The sequence below is a fragment of the Cataglyphis hispanica genome, chromosome 2 (genome assembly GCF_021464435.1).
Source record: "Cataglyphis hispanica isolate Lineage 1 chromosome 2, ULB_Chis1_1.0, whole genome shotgun sequence".
Classification (NCBI taxonomy): Eukaryota; Metazoa; Arthropoda; class Insecta; order Hymenoptera; family Formicidae; genus Cataglyphis; species Cataglyphis hispanica.
Window position 1 is genome coordinate 5,846,820 of NC_065955.1, and position 19,364 is coordinate 5,866,183.

A 19,364-nucleotide genomic window follows, 5' to 3' on the forward strand; every position below is an offset into this window, starting at 1 on the left:
ATAATATGTTCATCATATGTAATATGTACATAAAAAGTATTTGTTATTTAATATCTTCAATACCTAGAGAATTCCGTGAATTTTGTATATCATATCTTTATAAAAAATTATATCTCTCTACAATCAAGATGCGTCATTTTATCCTAGTGTACTAATTTAATACTAATTATTATTTTTTAATTTCAGTGTAAGGCATATCTTAAACGTTACTCGGGAAATTGATAACTTCTTCCCGGGCATGTTCACTTATTTGAATGTACGTGTATACGACGATGAGAAGACAGACTTGCTGAAGCACTGGGATAACACATTCAAGTACATCACCAAAGCAAAGATGGAGGGGTCTAAGGTGTTAGTGCACTGCAAGATGGGAGTGTCCCGGTCTGCCTCCGTGGTGATAGCTTACGCGATGAAGGCATACAACTGGGATTTCTCTCAGGCGTGGAAACACGTCAAGGAGAAGCGCAATTGCATCAAGCCTAACAACAGTTTCCTCCTGCAATTGGAAACGTATCAAGGTATTTTGGATGCGATGAAGAACAAAGAGAAACTTCAGAGGTCCAAGTCCGACACGAATCTGAAATCTCCTACATCTGCGAAAAATCAGTCAAAAAAGGAAGAGAAATCGGATAATACAGAGAACAATATGCGGGAGATTTCGGGTTCGGAGTTGAAGAAAAGCAGCCAAAGGCCAAAGAGTTGGTCACCGAATGTCAAAATCGCTGAGAATATGTTACCTTCCGGTAAGCAGAGTTTTTATTCTGATATATCTTTAATGAATTACGTTTCTTTAAACAGATTTTAACGTTGTAATTGATTATTATCTTATAAAAAATTTGATGATCTATTTAATCATTGAACTTATTATCATCGAACATGATATCGTTGATCCATCGACAATTGATGAAACAAAGTATAAATATTATAAAACTTGTATTTTTTATTTTTTAAACGAATTTTAATAAAAATTTTCTAGTTGCTAATATATCGAATAGTAAGAAATTGCAACACGTATTTTATAATCAAAATAAAATGCAGTTAAAGATTTTATTTATATAGAACAAACGTTTTCATCGCTTATGTAATGTTGCAGTTCCTTTATCGCAGTCATTGGAAAGTATCGACAAAACAGGAAATGCGGAAGTCACACGGGAGGATCTGCTTCGTGGCTCGAATCAAAAACCGGCGATAGAACAGGAAGCTCGTAATGTTCTAATGCCCTGCGACAACGGGCAATCTTACAGCGTGTCACAGAACAAGATAATGCATCTAGATCCCACCCCTACCCCTGGCACACCACCTAGCGTAAAGAATAGAATTAATAAATTGGAAACTCAGGGACAGAAGAGAAAAGGTTTGGTACTCAATTTAACCAATCAATTTGAAGCGGCCAGCAGTAAACCGTCATCACCGGGATCCGATTCGGATGCGAAATCTCTGCCTCAGAATTCGATTGCAGAGGACATCGCGAAACCGATTGAAAATGGCCACTCTCATTGCGAGCAATCGCAGGAATTGCAAGAATCGCAGGAGATTGTGACTTCTATTGCGAGCAGAAGGCCTTCTAGAGAAGAAGCTTGGAATTCTGGCGAAGAACAGAAGGAGACAAGAGAAGAGACAAGCCAGGAGTCCACTGAGGTCAATAGTGAATGTCTAGTCTGGACTGTGTCTGCGGATGCAACATGTGCTGATTCGTGTAATGATAATAAAATTGTCGGAGGTGTGAGTGTGGAGAGTGAATGTATCGCGAGTGCAGCAACGGATGTGACGCTAATGTGTCCCGATACTCTAGGAAAGAAAACGAAGAAGGACGATCCGTTTAGCGCCCAGCTGGACCGAGTGTTCGATCGCGAGGAGAGACGGGGTGAGCTTCCTGTCACAAGGGAATCTCCGAGCAGACAAAGTTCCTGGAGTAGTTATGACAGTGCGGTAGTTCTCGACAACAATTCAATGCATAGTTCGTGGGCTACCTTACCGTCGAGAAACAGTTCCTGGGGTTCTTACGATATGCGGCCATCCGATTTACTCGGCTCCAGCGGTCTATTTCCGTACGACAAGGAAGAGATACCCTGGCATCCGGGCACAGTAAAGCGCACTAAACAAAAACTGGAAGAAAGCACGACTGTGGGCGGGGTGAAACGCGTATGCACGCAGAACTCGACGTCCGCGGATGATAAGAGCGACAGGCTGGCTGCTGAAGTGGACGCGGTGACGGTCGAAACGTACAATCCGATGCTGTTGCATCACATGCCATCGCCGTTACCGACGCGAAGAAGAGATTCGTCGCCCAGTCAAGAACACAATCTTAAAATAGAAACGAATAGAGACTCGCCTAGTCCGGTAGGCATCGACATCTCCCTTACGCCCATACGTCAGATCGGAAGACTATCCACGAGCGCCCCAGCGCCGTCCTCTTTGTCCTCCGAGTCTGATTTGCCGCTGTCCCTGAGATCGTGCAGATCAGAAAGCGAGACATCCAGTCCGTGTGTCGTTAATACTCCTCAATGCCCCTCCGTGAAACATCACAAAATGGTCTTGGAAAATCTCTGTAACAAGTCCATGTTCAGTAAACGCTGCCTCTCTGTGGACGACTCGCCGGAAGCAGAGTGTCCACGTAGCACATCTGGTATAGTGAAAAATTTGAAAAAGGAATTTGAGGCAAAGTCGACTAAACTAGAAAGGAGCCCCGAGAATAACACATGTGAGAGCGAAAACGTATCACTGCCTGTGCGACCCAAAAGGGACGTGAAGATCAGAAGCTTGCCTTCGTCGCCAGTGATTCCGCACAACGAGTCTAAGATTCAGTCGTCGTCCAGTGTCGGCGAAACCAAAGACAGCAAGCCAGGGAGAAGAAGCGAAACAACGCCACCATTATCGTCGCAAGATAACACATCGGAAGATCTTTCCGTTCGAGTACTTGTGGGAAAATACGAGGTCGCGAAGCCTGAATCCAGGAAGAGCTCGTCGGATGTGCAGTTGCGCGCGCACAAAGACAAAGATTGGGATACTATGGAGGTGCATCCGCCAGCAAAATCGAAAATCGCTCCCGAATTCTCGAGGAGGTCGGCGCCAATCATGATCAATAATCACTCGCCGCCTTTGTTTAGCGAAACGCCGGAAGCACCCGGTAGGCCGCCAGCAGTGCCGTCACCCAGTATAGTCGTAGCCAGCGTAGTGGCAAAGGCAGCTAGCAAGAAGCAACAACAGCATGGTAGAACTCATCCCCTTGCTAGGCTACAGGTCAGGCCTAGGCATAGCAGTCCTGTTTACAACACCATGTAAAAGTGATTAGGCGTCGCTTTATTTTGCGTACGTCGAATTTTTAGACGTAATATGAGTGTAGCGGATAATCTGGATGAGAATACCTACGTGGGTGTGTTATCGTGACGATAAAATCGTGTGATCTCTTTTTATTGGCGATGAAGATTGGGAAGTTTCGGAGCTAAGATGGTCGCGCCAATTGTTCTAAGAGTAGATCTTTTTTTTCCTCTCTCTCTTTCATCATCGCAGCGATTGCTTGTCTATAACCGTCGTTCCATTTATCGAGAAGAACGATCTTGTCATTTCGGTAATGTAACTTATTATTTATAAGACGATAATTTCGTAAGCGTTATCGGATCTTTTACTACGAAACAACGACAGGCGCTTTATGTTCCTTCTTGTCAACGTATATGTATAACTTGGCTTGACGTTAGTTCAATTATTTTAAGCTGGAAATGCAACAATCACGAGGCTGCGCGTCGAGAAGGAGGTCAACGTTAAATTAAGGCAGAAAAGAGATAATTATTATTCCTATATCACTTCGTCGTAAGTTAGTGGGCTCGGAATCAAACGTGCGTTAAGAATGAAAAGTGTATCGTGCGAATGACATAACGCGAAAGGCAGAGCGGGTTTTGGTCCGCAAAAGAAGAGAAAAAGAGCCGAGTGCTCAGTCAGGCTGTGAATGTAAGGTCTGAGCCTCAGGCGCACGCTGACCTTTCTTCTGCTTCGCTTTCTTGATCTTTTTTCTTTCTTTTTTTTTACGAATTTAAAGTTACTTCGTGAGATAAATTTCTGATCTGCGAAGCGATTTTGTCGTAACGGAATAAAAGTTATATACGACGAGACCTCGAGATAATGTAATATTAAGCCACACTATTAGTAATTTATAGGTGATAATGTGATTTAGAGAGAGAGAGTGTATGATGCACATTGTGTGCGAGAACATACGATGTAGCGAAGTGTATCTTTTGTTGAACGATTGTTTTCGAAAGTACGAGTGTGATTGAAAAAGGGGGTATCCAAATTCACGAGTTTCCAATCATCCCCGAAAATGATTCCTCCTGATCTTTTTTCAACGGCCATATTTTACATGATCATGGAACTATGTGAAATTTAGTCAATCGAAGGGATAGCAATGTTGTAATAAGTGGATTAGAAAGATTTCTCTTAAAGTGTAAAATAATAATTTAGAGGATTACGTACTATTACTTTATCTCCCGAAATGTGTGATATATGTTGCAAGACGAAGATTACGATTTTAATAAAAGATCAGATCTTATTAGATTTTTATTGACCTGCCGTCTCACATTTAACTTATGACCTATATATGCGTGTATACGGATTTGGATCTCTCCGCTGTTCGTGATACAATTAGACAGTCTTAGGTTGAAACGACCCTTATTCTTGCGAATTAGGTACCTCTTCTCATTAATTGTTATTAACTCTTGCTCTTTGTATTCTCCTACTATTATAAATTATCTTTATCTCGATTAATTTCGAGATTGTTTGATCGTGTAATGCTTTTCAATGGCTGACGATACAGCAACGATAGCGCATCAGGAAATGTCGCTATTAATTTTCATAAATCAGAAAAAGTACAAGGAAACGACAAGGAAAAGTATGTTGATTTACATGAGTGCATGCATGCACTATATATACTTTTCCATCGATCGACTTGGAGCGATTATATCTGTATGTAAACGTCACAATATTTTTTTAAACACATATCATCGACTCGTCGTTAATTTTGTAAATCACACACATTTCTACCGCGTCTTGCGAAATTTAGTTAGATGACGAAAACGAAGGAAACCCGATTTGCCGCGCATTGACGACCAATTTTATACTCCGATGTACTCTGACGAATGCGACCGCTGCTAAGAGACGCTTCGTGATCGCGTGTCGCGATTTTATCGTAATATAAAAATATATTTTATTACAAATATCACGCGTTTCAACCAAATTAGGCTCGTTGATCGTTCAGATTGTAGATACGGGCGAAATATGTGGAATATGTAGTTTTCCGAATAGGTCTGTTGGGTCGCACCTAGAGATTAACTATTACTCTACTTACACAAGTTAAGTACAATCAGATGTGATTTAGAAAAAAAGGATGATCTGTTTTTTTTTCTCTCTGCGATACCTCGCCGAAGACAACCGCGTCCTATTTTTAAGCGAAAATAAAATTTTAGAGTTTTGAATGCTCCAGCAAAGTCATCAAATTTAGAGTATATTCGAATTGTTTGTATATATATATATATTTTTTTTTGTTTTTTTATTTTATTATCAGCTAATAAAGCTGATTTTAATCCGTTAATAAAGATTGCCCAAGATTTCAATGACCGTCATGTAGAGTGTAGATAAATGTCTGACGATATACTAATCGTCTCAAGTGTTGTGAAGCAGGACATATCGTCGTCTTCGGCGCGAGTATATAATAAAACGATGCGCTTTCTGCTCTCTCAGCGTGTTTGTGCGCGAGCAATCTTTTTTCTACACCGAATCGTTTCAACAACCGATGGATTTGCTCGTGTCAAGTAAGTTTATATTGTCACAAATCGATGTGCTCAGTTTTAGTGATTATCCCTGTCCTGTTCCTCCGACCGCCCCCAATACTTGTCTCTTTTAAGTCTTGCTTAAGTGTGTGCGTTCGCTCGATATGAGAACTTGCTGTCATATGAGAAATGATAAAACCGTACGTTGTTCTGTATAAATTTTGTACTATAGTTTGTATCAAATAAAATACATTGTTTATTGCTTGAGAGTGCATATGCTACTTTCTTCGAAAAACATACGTTTACCGAAGAGAAAAAGAGATATAATTGATCTATTTTTTTAAACATTATCATTTCTTTCTCCGTATTTCCTGTTATTTTATTCTATCTTTAATAATGCGTTATATACATTATAGTGATATCATATTTCGAACTAACTCGTTCGTAAAGAAAATAAAATATTAGAAAATATTAGCATTTATCAAACTGAAAAACAAACGGTTATTATATATTTTATACATAATATAAAACAACACTATCTCGCTGTAAAAATTTGTTTAGAAAATTATTTTTTCTTTATGATTATGCATGGATATTAAAAGAGAATTTATCTTGCATAAAAATTTTATATCGACTAGATATTTACAAATATCACATTACTGAACCAATGGTGGATCAGCTGTATTTAAAAACATGCGATGAGATCAAGATAATACTTCATTTTTAAACTTGGAAATACGAATTAAATAAATGTAAATTACAAAATAATGTATATATTCGTGTATCAAAAAAATTAAAAAAAATCTCACAAAGTAGTCAATGGAGCAGGCTGAGCATCTACCTCAAAAATCGTTGTTCCGGCGCAAAAAGCGAGCTTCGGTAGAGCCGTTCGTTTGGAATACTTCGTTTCCAATGGCCCGATGTCTAAGCTATACACGCCATTCTTGAGGTATTTGATCATAGCCATAGTCTATAGAGAAAAATAGTACATTACAAGATTATATTACCTTACAATAAGAACAATCAATTTAGTTATAAAAAAACAATTATTTTATAATATGATTATATTAATGTATGACTGTTGCATTTACAGCATATTCTAGATGGAAATATTAGAATTAACTCGAGAAATTGATTTTTTTTTAATTGAAATGTCAAGTTAAAATTAAATTTTTAACAATCTGGCGATTCCATAATAAATTCTCATTCTAAGATGCCATCTTTGTCTATCATATTCTCTATAAATAATAATGACTCAAATCATTGCGGCAAGAAAGCAATATTTTACAATGAAATGACATGAAATATTATGAAATTTACCGAATAAGATCGTAAATCAACGATCCTGAAGAGATCAGTGTCGCAGCCACCGCACGCAATGTACAAATTTGTCACAAATTTTCCGGCATATAACAAACAAGGATAACTGTCCGGTTCCATGCTGACAATCAGTTTGCCAGTAGCATAGTCCCATAATTGCAAAGGATCTTTCTTTTGCCAGGAACAAGTAAGAATCTGTTACGAGGAGGGAGTCATAATTATAAATTGCTATATAAATTATTCATATCTTGTAGATGATATTATAATGTAATAAAACTGCCAGTTAATATGTAATTATCAATGTATAATTTTCTAAATTTGTTAATGCAACAATATTATGCCAACAACAATTTGGCATAAATATATCAATTTTCTAACAGAGTACATACTATAGAAAAAATTAGATAGAAAGAAACATGTAATATAGGTGTAAAATTAACAAGTTGCTAAATTATACCTCTTTTCCATTTCTACTGATATCTAGACCATCGCCGCACATATGTACACCTGATATAAATCGAAGGGAGTGAGCTTGTCTGGTGTCCCAGAACTGAATAGTGTCATCCCAGCCGGCGCTTATTATCTCATACGCAGATTTGGGATGGAAGCAGGCACTGAAGACTCTGGATTTATGGCCATCCATGATTTCGGGTGAAAGGCTGCGTACGAAAATGCCCCGGATAATTTATAAGACCAAAATTTTTTTATCCGTCATTTCATAGCGAGATCTCTTTCCTTATGAAAGGCTTTCATCTGAATATTATTACCTTCCGTGAAATACTCTTTCCCGCGTCTTCGTTTCTTCATCGTACAAATACAGATTCGTATCGTCCCCGACAGTAACAAATTTTGGTAATTGAGGATGATAAGCTAAACCAAGTGTCTGCCGTTTTTCTCGTATCGTGTAAATGCATTGCGCGGTTGGATAATGCCAGCATTTAACACAGCCATTGGCATCTACATGTATATAAATAATATTTAATATTAAATTTAATGTATTATTTTCTCTAATATGTGTAAGAGAACTTCACAATTATATAAATTTCAATTTTTATAAAGCACAAATTCAAGTATATGAAATACTCACAAGTTGCTATTAGCGTATGCGTGATGGGATGTGTTTTTTGTACCGGTCGATGTTTTACAGCGGTTACTGGAGCCGGATTCTGCATCATCTCCGCATCGCATAGAGTCAATGTTGCGTTAGTGTTTTCCTCTGAATTAACATTGTACAACTTTAAGTTACCATCCGATACTCCTGCCGCCAAAAGATCATAAGTTTCCGTATAGCAGATGCAAAGTACATCTTGATTAACTTCCCTGCAAACTGTTTACTTTGCAACTTATTTCGAAAGAGAGACAGAAGGCTGTATAAATGTAATATGCTATATATATATATATATATATATATATATATATATATATATATATATATATGTTTAAAATAAAAATTACATAAGATTTATTTAAATGATCTCATATATAAATAACGTAAGTTTTTATTATTATTAATTATTATTAATTTACATGAATTAATAATAATTTACGTTATTCATATATGAGATTAAATAGGGTGTCTACTCAAATTTCGTAAAAAGATCCCCTGAAAATTTCCTGAACTTTCAGATATTTTTATTCAAAATTCCAGGTAAAGAAAATATTTTAAAGATTTTTTAATGCAATTTCGAAAAATAAATCTTTTTATTGCATGCGTTTTCTAATGCTTTTCACTCGTACAAAGGAAAAACACAAAGCCACTTAAGTTTCAAGTGCTAGATTTACAAATGCAGTGAAAAAAAAACTGAATAGTTTTTGTTAAGATAAAAATTTTTAACTTCCATAACATTTTCATTTTTTATCACTAAAAATTAAAGTAAAGAATATGTATTACATATTTGATATTTCATTAAGACATTGTATATATAAACAGAAATAGATATATATATACATATATATATTTATTATATATTTTTAATATATTTTAAATACATACATAATTCATAACTTGGGTTACCGGCGGATTGCAGAATGTTTACAGTATAAAAGCAAGATTATTAAAAAGATTTTTTTTTAAATTCCCCGAGTCCCAAGAAAATTTCATTGAGAAATCTCTCCAGGTATAAAAAAATTCTCTGAGAGTTCCAGATATTTCATGTTTTTCCAGGGAGTAGACACCCTGTTCAATTATACATGATTTTTTAGTTTACGAATTCAAACATTTTAATATGACGTCAATAAATAATATTTTTGTTCAAATAGGTATTGCATACAATTGATTGATAACATTGATATTGCCGTCCAATTGATAATGACGCTCCGTCTCAGACCGTGTACTGGGGACAGTAGCTGAAGTTTGAGGCATTAAAGCTGATGAGGAAGAATATTTTTCGTAACTGACACTGGATGTCACCGAAGGTGATGGTGTTACATCAAAATCAACGTCATCTTGATCGGATGGATCGACAGTCGTAAGGGAAAATTGTTCATTATTATTGTTTTGATCCATCTATATCTATAAGTGTTTTTATCTATTATGTTTATTAAAAAGTTATATAACTAAGTAACATAACTCTAAAGATAAAAAGATTAAAAAATGGAATATAAATGCGAATAAAAAATATAGATGAAGAAATTATTTTTCTCACTAAAATTATTATATTTAAAATAAATTTTAATATATATAAATTTATACATATGTAATAAAATAAAATGTTGCTATTAATAAATACCATAATTAAATTAACCTTTTTGAATATTTTATGTGAAAATAGTTCTCACTTGAAATCTTAGTAGAGAGAGAGAGAGAGAGAGAGATGTTTTTAATTGTTTATACAGATAAAATTTTATAATACGTCATAAATCTCCGTGATGTTTTTGTAATTTAAAATTTTTTTGCATTGTTGATAAAATTATTTTTAATTCTTAGAAAACTGAGATTTTTGAATTAATGATTCATTGTGTCAAAACTTCAAAACGACGATCGCAATCTCTGATATTAAGGACATGCGTATTATACGTCAAAACATTGACAAAAGTATGAAAATTTCTGTTCTAATGAAAAATACATCCAAATTTCACTTTTTTAATAGATTTTTCTGTAATAATAATAATAATTATTTTTTTTTGTTATAAAACGATAAGAATAAATCTTGATTTTTTAAAATTCCGGAAATATATAATTAGTTCATGGGGAATCCAGTCACAAAAATCCTGGCTCGACAAACGCGCAATTTTCGACCTTGACGATAACTATTATCTATAAAAAATAACGATTAATAAAAAAATTGAATATTTATATATTAATGAATATTTTTCGAACGATATTTATTAACAAATTGTTCTTATACACATAATAAGAATTCAATCCCGATAATCTTTTACATTTAAATAAGTTTAAATTCTTCAAGTAATTCTCATCTCCACTACTCTCTATTACTTTTCCGAAGTTCTAATTGTTATAGGATAGCATCCTTATATATATATATATTTTTTTTTTAAATTATGATTTAGTTTTTTTAAATTAAAGCAGCTATTTGACTCAACACTCTTATATGGAACGCAACCAAATTGTGCTCATGCATTACCCATTGGGAACATTCGTGGACATTTGCTATGTAGTTCAATCTCACGTTTCTATATACACAGAGGGCATATCGTTTCTCATCACCGGATCGTAATCGTGGTGTCTCTCAGGCTCTCAGGCTTCTCTCTCTGGTAGAGTACCTAACGTTCTCTCCGTCCGAGTTTAAACCCACAACACCTGCGGCCATTTATAGAAAGAAATCTAACCTATAACAGAAAATGATCGTGTGTCATTGGGGGTGTTATTCTAATCTACAAAAGATAACAACAAAGCATTCAATCATTGCTATCGACGACGTGTAAGTATTGAGCATCGAGGATAGGGATCGGTGGCATGTTGCCGCAATTAGATTGACATGTGACAAAGGGATAATAGGAGCGAGCAGATGCGTAGAAGCGAAATTTATCTTTCATATATCACGCGTGTCCGAGACGTAAGAATAACAGGCTGAATTTGTTCGCGCGACATCGTATACGCATTCGCACGGGACGGTAATCGCTTTAATTTTTTTTCACCTTGAAGTGTCCATTCCTACGATATTGTCACGAAACTATGCTCGCATATTTCCTGATGCATTATGCAATGTCTGAGATTGTCCGCGTTCCGCCTGAATTGAAATTTTTCTTTGCTCCGTTAGGTAAGGTGATGGTACTTTCGCGCGCAATTTTTCATGAATTCGAGAAATAAAAAAAACATAAATGCTCGAAAGTTTCCCTTAAAGTTCATTGTGAAGTGCGCCGCATATATTTTGTGCCTCATTGTTATTAATGCTCAGGATAATTGACTAACAGGATTGTACGCAAGTAACTACACAAATAACACTTCCTTTTATACGATTTAATTCAATTCTTTTTCATTTCTTTTGTATATTTTTGTTTTTAATGTTGAAGATACAACCAATAATGTCATCGATTAACAGTATTGATTCCCATGAGACGCTACAGTGGGATATGATGGAATTAGCTCGTCATTTGCGTCAAGAAAGACTGTTTGTCAACTCAGAACAGCAAAATTTGCAAACTCTTAATGAACGGGTAAGTAATCAATATATCTAGCAATTTTCTAATATCAATTACAACTTTTGCAAATTGTAAGTTTTCAGTATAATATTTGACAGGATAAATTTAAATGCATTAATTTAATAGCAATGTATCTTACTCAATTCTATTATTTTTAGGTTTTATATATATCGTCGCAGTTAGCACAGCAAGCATGGGTAACTGCTCAACAGAGAGTTAATTTGAATCGTTTGATAGTTGCAAGGCCAGATTGCACTCCAGCATCATGTTGCCTAAGAGCGAATGCATTGGAAAATTCACATTTCATCGATGCGTATAAGTATCTGCGTTATCAAGCATGTTTATCTTATGGAGAATTTCTGGGTGCATTGCGAAAATCACCCAAGCTTCTCGCTTTATGTTTGGTCGAAGGAGACAAAATCATTCCAGAATCAATGCCGACAATTGTGCAGTGCTTAGCTGCTGGATTGTATGGCAGCTGCTTATTGCCAGAGGATAAAAGTTTGGTTCTTCGATTGCTCAGGCATCTTATGCTGCTGCAAATAATTCCGTCTGACAATCCACGAAGATTACTCAGGCATGGCACATGCGCATTTTCCAGATTTTATTCGATCTTTCACGAAAGCCTGTTTTCTGCAAAGCTCTTCTTAACAGCAGCTTTGCACAACCCTATTGTGCAATTACTCATGGAAGATGAAATGTTTCTGGATGTTGATCCAGACAAAGCGCCTATTAGATTTCCACCTGCAGAAAGATTAAAGAAATTCGGGAAAGAAGGTACACCTGAATATCAAGCAAAGTTACAACGTTACAGATTGTGGATAGTCAATTCTTTATATCGTATTACACAGAGATTTATTGTCAATATTCGCGAAACAATGCACTGCTTTCCTACAAGTGTTTGCTGGCTTGTAAGACAAATGGCAGGACTTTTTAGTAAGAATGGAAATGTAGATCCAAAAGAAGTTCATGCTATGTGCACTGACCTTGTATTTACATATTTTATTTGCCCTGCTATAGTTAATCCCGAACCTTACGGTATCACTGATGCACCGATAAGTTATGTCGCGAGATTTAATCTCATACAAGTTGGACAAATTTTACAAATGCTTTCACTGCAGAAGTATCAAAGTATTGATAATAAGGTTATTGATCTGTATAAAAAATTCGAGAAAGATTCGGTGTCTTCCATAATAGACTCAATGTTGGACGGTGCGACAGAAGAATTGGAGGAGGAACCAACACTGATTGACAATAACAAACTTCAAGGCCTGTCACGATCCGCAGCATTATTTACGGAAAGTGAATTGAATTCCTTAATTACATTTTTAAATACGATTATCAATGATAACAATGCAGAAGCAATATCGCATAATACATTTGATAAAAAACAATTAGCAGAGATGCTGTCACAATTACCATCCGGTTTATTGCATAATAATAAATTGAGTAATGAATATATGGAAACGCCTAACAAACGAGGTGTTGCTACAGGAAAAGGTATATTAATAATGATTAATATTGATAATGAATAATATTGTATATACATTTTTTTTATTATTGAAAATTATTGGAACGCGATATTAATATTAAATGTTTTATAATAGGAAAGGGACGTGGTATAAGAATGACTACATTTTCACCGAATGTAACAACTGAAAATGTAGAGGAAACTAATGGCACTTCTACTCCTGAAGAGGAAATTTTGGATAAGAATTCCCAAGATGTACTAGTTATACCTTTTGGTCCAACAATTGGAGAATCTGTAGGACTACTCAGTGAACAAAAAGTTTGTATATATATTAAATAATAACATATAATATTGCTTTTTATTTATATTTTTATTGCGTATTTTACAATGGAAAAAGTAGTATTATTAAAATTAATTGATTAAAATTCTAAAATAAAATTTTATTATTTTATTTTTATTTAGGTTTTATGCATGGAGCTCCAAAGTGGTATGGAGAATGGACCTGTGACCTTGAATCTCCCTGATGATGCATCTACTGAACATACTAGACAAGAGAGTAGTAATGGTGAACGCATCGAAACGCAAGAAAAGAGGACTCGATTTTCGCTATCACATGACGAAGGTATATCAATTACTAATATTGAATACTATACATATATTTTTTGGCTCTTATAACACATCTCTACATTAAAAATAATTAGTATTGTTCGAAGGCTCGATTGGTAATACGTCCGATAACTTGGAAGCTGTATCAGAGGCTGCTTCCAATCACAGCGTCGCTTCTTCTCTAGAGTTAGAGACAGAAGATCAGAATGATAATCTCTCTGACATGGTGTCTGCTAATGTATCAGGGAGAGGAACTCCTAACATATCAGGTACATTAACTTTATCTCATTGCATGTTTCTTTTATTTTAATATTTGAGGGCAAAAAAAATTTTTCATATTTTTACAAATTACATAATTAATTTTGCATATAATCATCAGGTCGAGACACACCGTCGTCCCAAATTACTGAAGGAGATGATGGACGTGCTGTAGGTGAAGTGAGGCAATTGGATTTGCCGCCACCTAATATCCCAACTAAACAAAGTCGATCTGAAATTGATGACAAATTTTGTAAATTTGAAATTAAAAAGCTTATTGAAGGTAACAAATACAAATTTGTTATTGACATATATAAAGACATAGATATGAATAATATATTATTTACACAATATTTATATTTAATAGTAAAATTAATTAATATTATTTTTATCTTTCTTTTTTAGGAGATGAGACTGTTTCTATGGTATCCGATACTTGGTCTACAGATGTGTTGGCCTCAGATAGCGAAATAGTTGATCAAGATCGATTAGGTTTTCTTATCCCTCCTGAACAAGTGGTACCTGTTCTGCCTCCTGAGCCTACACCAACTATGTTAGACATTAGTGAAACCGCTTCTGAAGCCTGGAGCACAGACGTGTTGGCCAGTGATTCAGAAAGATTGACTGAAGTAGATACTGATGATACTGCTAGCGTTGCTAGGTATATTATTTTGTGTGTATTATATTACATTCATATATATATATATATATATATATATATATATATATATATATATATATAATCTTAAAGTAAGATACTCTCAGTTTTTTATTAAAAAAAAAAAGTAAAAGTAAAATCTATTTATTTGTAATATTTTCGACATAGATCTGACGATACAGCTAGATCCGAAATAGAAAGTCGCGCTGACTCTGAAGGAAACGAAGAAACGCTTCAATCCGCCACTCCGTGTAAGTATAGCATGATATTTTATCAAGTAGTTTCTCCAATCACAGTTCATATATCTACATAATAATTTTAGGTCCAGAGACTTCAGGCATAAATTTTTCATCACTTTCGGGAATTCGAGAATATCCTGACATAGGGACTTCAGTGGTAATTCAGCCATCACCGACAACGTCTCCGTTACCTTCATCATCTAACGTAACAGGTCGTGGTGGAACCAAGTCTGATTATCGACGTAGTACAATGGAATATGTAGATAAAAATGCTAATAATATAAACAATACGGATTACGGTAAACCGTTACGGGAAGACAGGCTGGTCCATTTGATAGATAAACTTCACATTGATAATGGTAAGCAAGTCGAACGTCAGACAACCGCGCACAATCACATCGCTGCAGCCGCAGTCGCACCGGCATTGCTGTTAGCTAATCATATTTCTGCGCCTGTTTTGCCAGAAAAGTCCCAGAACGGCGACGTGAAAACAGAGGTTTGCAATTTCTTTGCTTATTTTTTTTTGCTACAATTTATTATACTTTTTCATAAATCTTACACGCGCGCATACGGATTTAACTATGTGAATACTGTAAATTAGGAGTTGGACAGCTGTATGGCGTCAGTCGGAGATACCGTAGGCCGATTGAGCACGGCTAGTTTAACATCTAGTAGCAGTTCCGGATCGGAATCGCGTATCAAGAGTAACATTTCAGCATCGGATTTACCGTTACCAACGCCAACAATTAATGGCAATTGTGACGTGATAGACGGCTCGAGTCCCAACTTTTCCAAACCAAATGCATCAACGGGAGCGATTCCAAAGAGCATAAGTTTTGACATGACTGCAGAGCGTGGGGACAAAGAACTGTTGGATGACGATCAGAAGAACAAGCGTGGCTTCTTTGGTAAATTGAAGTTGTCACTAAGAAATCGTAGGGGTAAAGCAATTCGCGGAACAGACGAAAGATGCTACGATCGAGAAGCTGCTGGTGATGGTGTCGATATATGCAGACATAGAATACGCAGGATTATGTCGGAGGATGTGACATCATCCAATGTCACGGGTGGTAAGATTTTAATAAATAATTAATATTTTCGCAATTATATCATAAACAATATGATTAAAACAGCAATTTTAATATTTGTCAATCTTAATGGTTTTTTGATATCATAATTAAATTTTATATAAATATAAAATTTTAAATAAATATAAAAATAAATATAAAATTTCTTGCATTATATAAATATAACGCAAGAAAAAGATGTAATTCATTGTATTAAATGGAATCTAATAGACTTTTTTTGTTATATAATTTCAGATACTATCGATGACATATTAGCAAAGTACAGGAGAAAACCAAGTGCGACTAGTGACACGGCCTCGGTTGAGAGCAACCAATCTCGCACAAAAGAGGTAGAAGACGAAAGGCTTTCAATCGATCCAAATAATGTAGAATTGTCTTATGCTTTTGCGGATGCTAAAAGAAAATTACGTATGGTACTTAGTACCGCTGACCTACAACACATTCCATGGAATACTTCTGAGGTATATTTATTACATTAATATATATACATTAATTTATGGTATATCAGATAAAGTTTAATTTTTTTTATGAATTTACTAAATGTTTAAATATATGCATTTGTCGCCATATATTTTATGATACAATAAACTAAATTTTATATAAATGTTTCTTCACAGAGACACTGTTGGTCACAGAAAGAAAACGATTTGGTTGCGTTTTTGCAACTACAATTAGCAGAAGCTATAAATTTGCAGGATAGAGCATTAATAGCTCATCTTCATGAGACTTTACGTTGCGTGCGTCTGTTTAATGATGATGGATGTAGAAAACTCTTTAAATCGCTTCGAGAGGATTATCAAAAACGATCCCCTTATATCGCTTATTTAATTAGATGTCGTCAAGGATTGCTGTCGACGTTAGCTCACCTAGATAGGTAACTATATATAGATATTATTTTGTAATATGTAGTTAATATAAGATGCGGCCGCCTAATAATTATACATCTTTTAGATTATGCGTGCGAGTTAAATGCGACCGGGATGCTATCAATAATCATCTTGTATCCGTTTGTGTGAGGGTATTTTTGGAGAAGAGAGAGGCTTTTCTTTTGCGTTTTTGCGACGAATTTAAAAAGCTTACTTTAGCTGACGAGAAACAAGATCTTGTAGATAATTTTCTAGGAAAAGTCCATGCCGAAATGGACAACGATCCAATCTGGCAATGTATGTGAATTTAATCGTTCAGTGTAATTTCTATATTTGGGTCAATTAAGGATATCTAAATTTATCTCTCTCACACTTTTTAGCGGCGAGCGCTAATCAGTTGGAGCTGGCAAGAGTCGTGGTGGAAAGAACCGTCATGGCACGAGTGTATCATAATGCGCTTTATCCAAACGGAGACGGAGATGTATATAGGGATCAGCTTCTTCACGATCACATTAAAAAATTGGCGAAGGTTGTAAGTCCAAATCACAAGGACCTACGCATTCCAAAGGTTTACCATTATGAATGCCCCTGGCCATGGGCGCAGGCTGAATTAGCTGTGATATCGGCGTATAAGACTCCTAGGGATAAGCTTCAGTGTGTATTTCGTTGCGCGACTACCATCATGAATCTTCTCTCTATGGCGTCAGAAAGAGGAATACCTGCTGCCGATGACTTGATTCCAGTTCTAGTTTATGTCATAATCAAGGTATGTACAAAATAACAGAAACAATTTTATTATTAATAAGAAAAATTATTACATGTTTTTTAATTTCAGACTAATCCTCCATCATTGCTGTCGACTGTCCAATACGTGGATAGCTTCTATGGGAACCGATTGGAGGGCGAAGAACAATATTGGTGGACGCAATTCTGCTCCGCAATCGAGTTTATTAAGACGATGGATTAACAGTTTCTCAGGAGTATTATGATAAATAAGATTAGATTTGATGCTGTGGTGATAATGTAGAAATGTTGTATCATAATTATAATTTGACGATTTCATAAAAAAAAAGAAAAAACAACAGAAGACCAATATCTTGCATAAAGCTAACTGAATAGTTTCATGCTCCTCCGGGTATCTTGATTAAAATTTACAAATAGCAATCTAATTATTAGTTCTTTCGCACGTTATTACATAACATTAGCAGAGACTGAATATCAGATTGTAATACGTAAAGTATGGCTTTATCCTTATTTGTAACTCTATTGTACAATTTCACAAGACATCGAAAAAGAAACGTTTAGATATTATTCTATAATTTATGTGTAAACAATACAGAACTTATAGGATTGATAATCACTTAGCAGGATAAACTGTGTTGGAATACTTTTTCTATATTGCGCCCCCTTTCCCCTTGGCTGCCCCAAACACCGAAACACCGTCGTAGATCGTGAAGAATATCGCTGCTCTTGTAGCCACTCTTACTCAGAATGTGCATCAAAATGTTTACAATCGAGATCTATATGAATTGCGTATATAAAGAGCATAATAAAATAGATTAGCTTCCGCAAATTTGTGAGTGCATAATACCTATCAATATTACGAAAATAGTTTATATTATGTTGATTATATTATATACTATCAAACTACTCTATCACATTAATATTATAAGATATTAATAAAGAGCATAATAAAATATAGAATTGCTTCTGCAAATTTATGAGCGAACAAAACCTATCGATATTACGAAAATAATACAATATTATTAAATTTCTGTCATTAATATTAAATTATTAATAATATAAGATTTTAATATATATTATAGTAATTTGATAATAATTAAGAAACATAGTAGTATCTCGCCCCAAATACGCGAGTTGAGGTAACTTGCAAGATAAATGATTAATATAAAAAAAATACATATGTGTTTGCATTTCTACACGTAATAGATGTATATAAAATGAACGCGTAAAATAGATGGATATACGTAAAATAAATAATAAACAGAGTTAAAAATAAATAAAGACAAAAAAAAACGTTATTAATAATGCGTTCGTAAATTAAATTCTATTTAGGGCACATTTTCCAGACTTCAAATCATGGACGTCTGCAAGGGAGGGCAAGGAAGGATACATCCTCTGGAAAATGAAAAAAAAATCATGATCATAATACTATTATATATTAATATTAAAAGATATATAAATATCAAAGCATATATTTCAATCATTCATTTTATATGAATGCCTCCACTCCTCCCAAGGAAAAAATCCTTCGGACGTTCTTGCTTCAAATAATCGATTTGTCCCTGGCTTAATCAAGTAGAAGCGGAAGTAGAGCGGCTTAACTAAAAAAAAGTAAAAAAAAAACAATATATTATATTTAATTAAAAAAAGAAGTAACTGTAATAAATAACAGATTATGAAATAAGACAATAGACAATCTAGCTAAATGTGTCAGGGACTTTGCAAAATAGTCATCAACGAGCTATCAAAAGCAAGA

The 19,364-nt window shown here is 34.9% G+C and overlaps 3 protein-coding genes across 11 annotated transcripts in view; 2 read left to right on the forward strand and 1 right to left on the reverse strand.

Annotated features, from left to right (window-relative positions):
* Positions 1-6,025, forward strand: part of LOC126858946 (protein phosphatase Slingshot) — a 121,905-nt gene extending 115,880 nt beyond the window's left edge. For all 4 annotated transcript variants that reach the window (XM_050609695.1, XM_050609694.1, XM_050609696.1 and 1 more), the window contains 2 exons: positions 187-743; positions 1,094-6,025. In XM_050609695.1, coding sequence (XP_050465652.1) covers positions 187-743; positions 1,094-3,282 — 2,746 coding nt within the window. In that variant the 3' untranslated portion in view covers positions 3,283-6,025. The remainder of the gene's footprint in view (positions 1-186; positions 744-1,093) is intronic.
* LOC126858992 (uncharacterized) lies at positions 3,976-10,739 on the reverse strand. The gene is made up of 7 exons (XM_050609806.1): positions 10,661-10,739; positions 9,347-9,588; positions 8,164-8,396; positions 7,844-8,033; positions 7,534-7,735; positions 7,077-7,271; positions 3,976-6,726 (listed from the first exon to the last, which is right to left on the reverse strand). Exons 2-7 carry the CDS (start codon positions 9,580-9,582, stop codon positions 6,562-6,564), a joined length of 1,221 nt encoding a protein of 406 aa, XP_050465763.1. The 5' UTR covers positions 9,583-9,588; positions 10,661-10,739; the 3' UTR covers positions 3,976-6,561.
* Positions 10,740-10,811: 72 nt separating this feature from the next.
* Positions 10,812-18,437, forward strand: LOC126858942 (GTPase-activating protein and VPS9 domain-containing protein 1). Of its 6 annotated transcripts, XM_050609686.1 has the most exons (18): positions 10,816-10,957; positions 11,297-11,462; positions 11,550-11,693; positions 11,837-13,178; positions 13,286-13,467; positions 13,612-13,771; positions 13,851-14,024; positions 14,135-14,296; positions 14,419-14,674; positions 14,840-14,922; positions 14,994-15,269; positions 15,375-15,406; positions 15,512-15,980; positions 16,233-16,459; positions 16,616-16,872; positions 16,950-17,161; positions 17,245-17,630; positions 17,700-18,437. In XM_050609686.1, exons 3-18 carry the CDS (start codon positions 11,562-11,564, stop codon positions 17,829-17,831), a joined length of 4,482 nt encoding a protein of 1,493 aa, XP_050465643.1. In that variant the 5' UTR covers positions 10,816-10,957; positions 11,297-11,462; positions 11,550-11,561; the 3' UTR covers positions 17,832-18,437. The 6 variants fall into 6 exon arrangements, with proteins under 6 accessions (XP_050465640.1, XP_050465642.1, XP_050465643.1 ...); XM_050609685.1 differs by having other exon boundaries at positions 10,815-10,957; positions 14,994-15,406; positions 15,512-15,977; XM_050609681.1 differs by having other exon boundaries at positions 14,994-15,406.
* Positions 18,438-19,364: the final 927 nt, after the last annotated feature.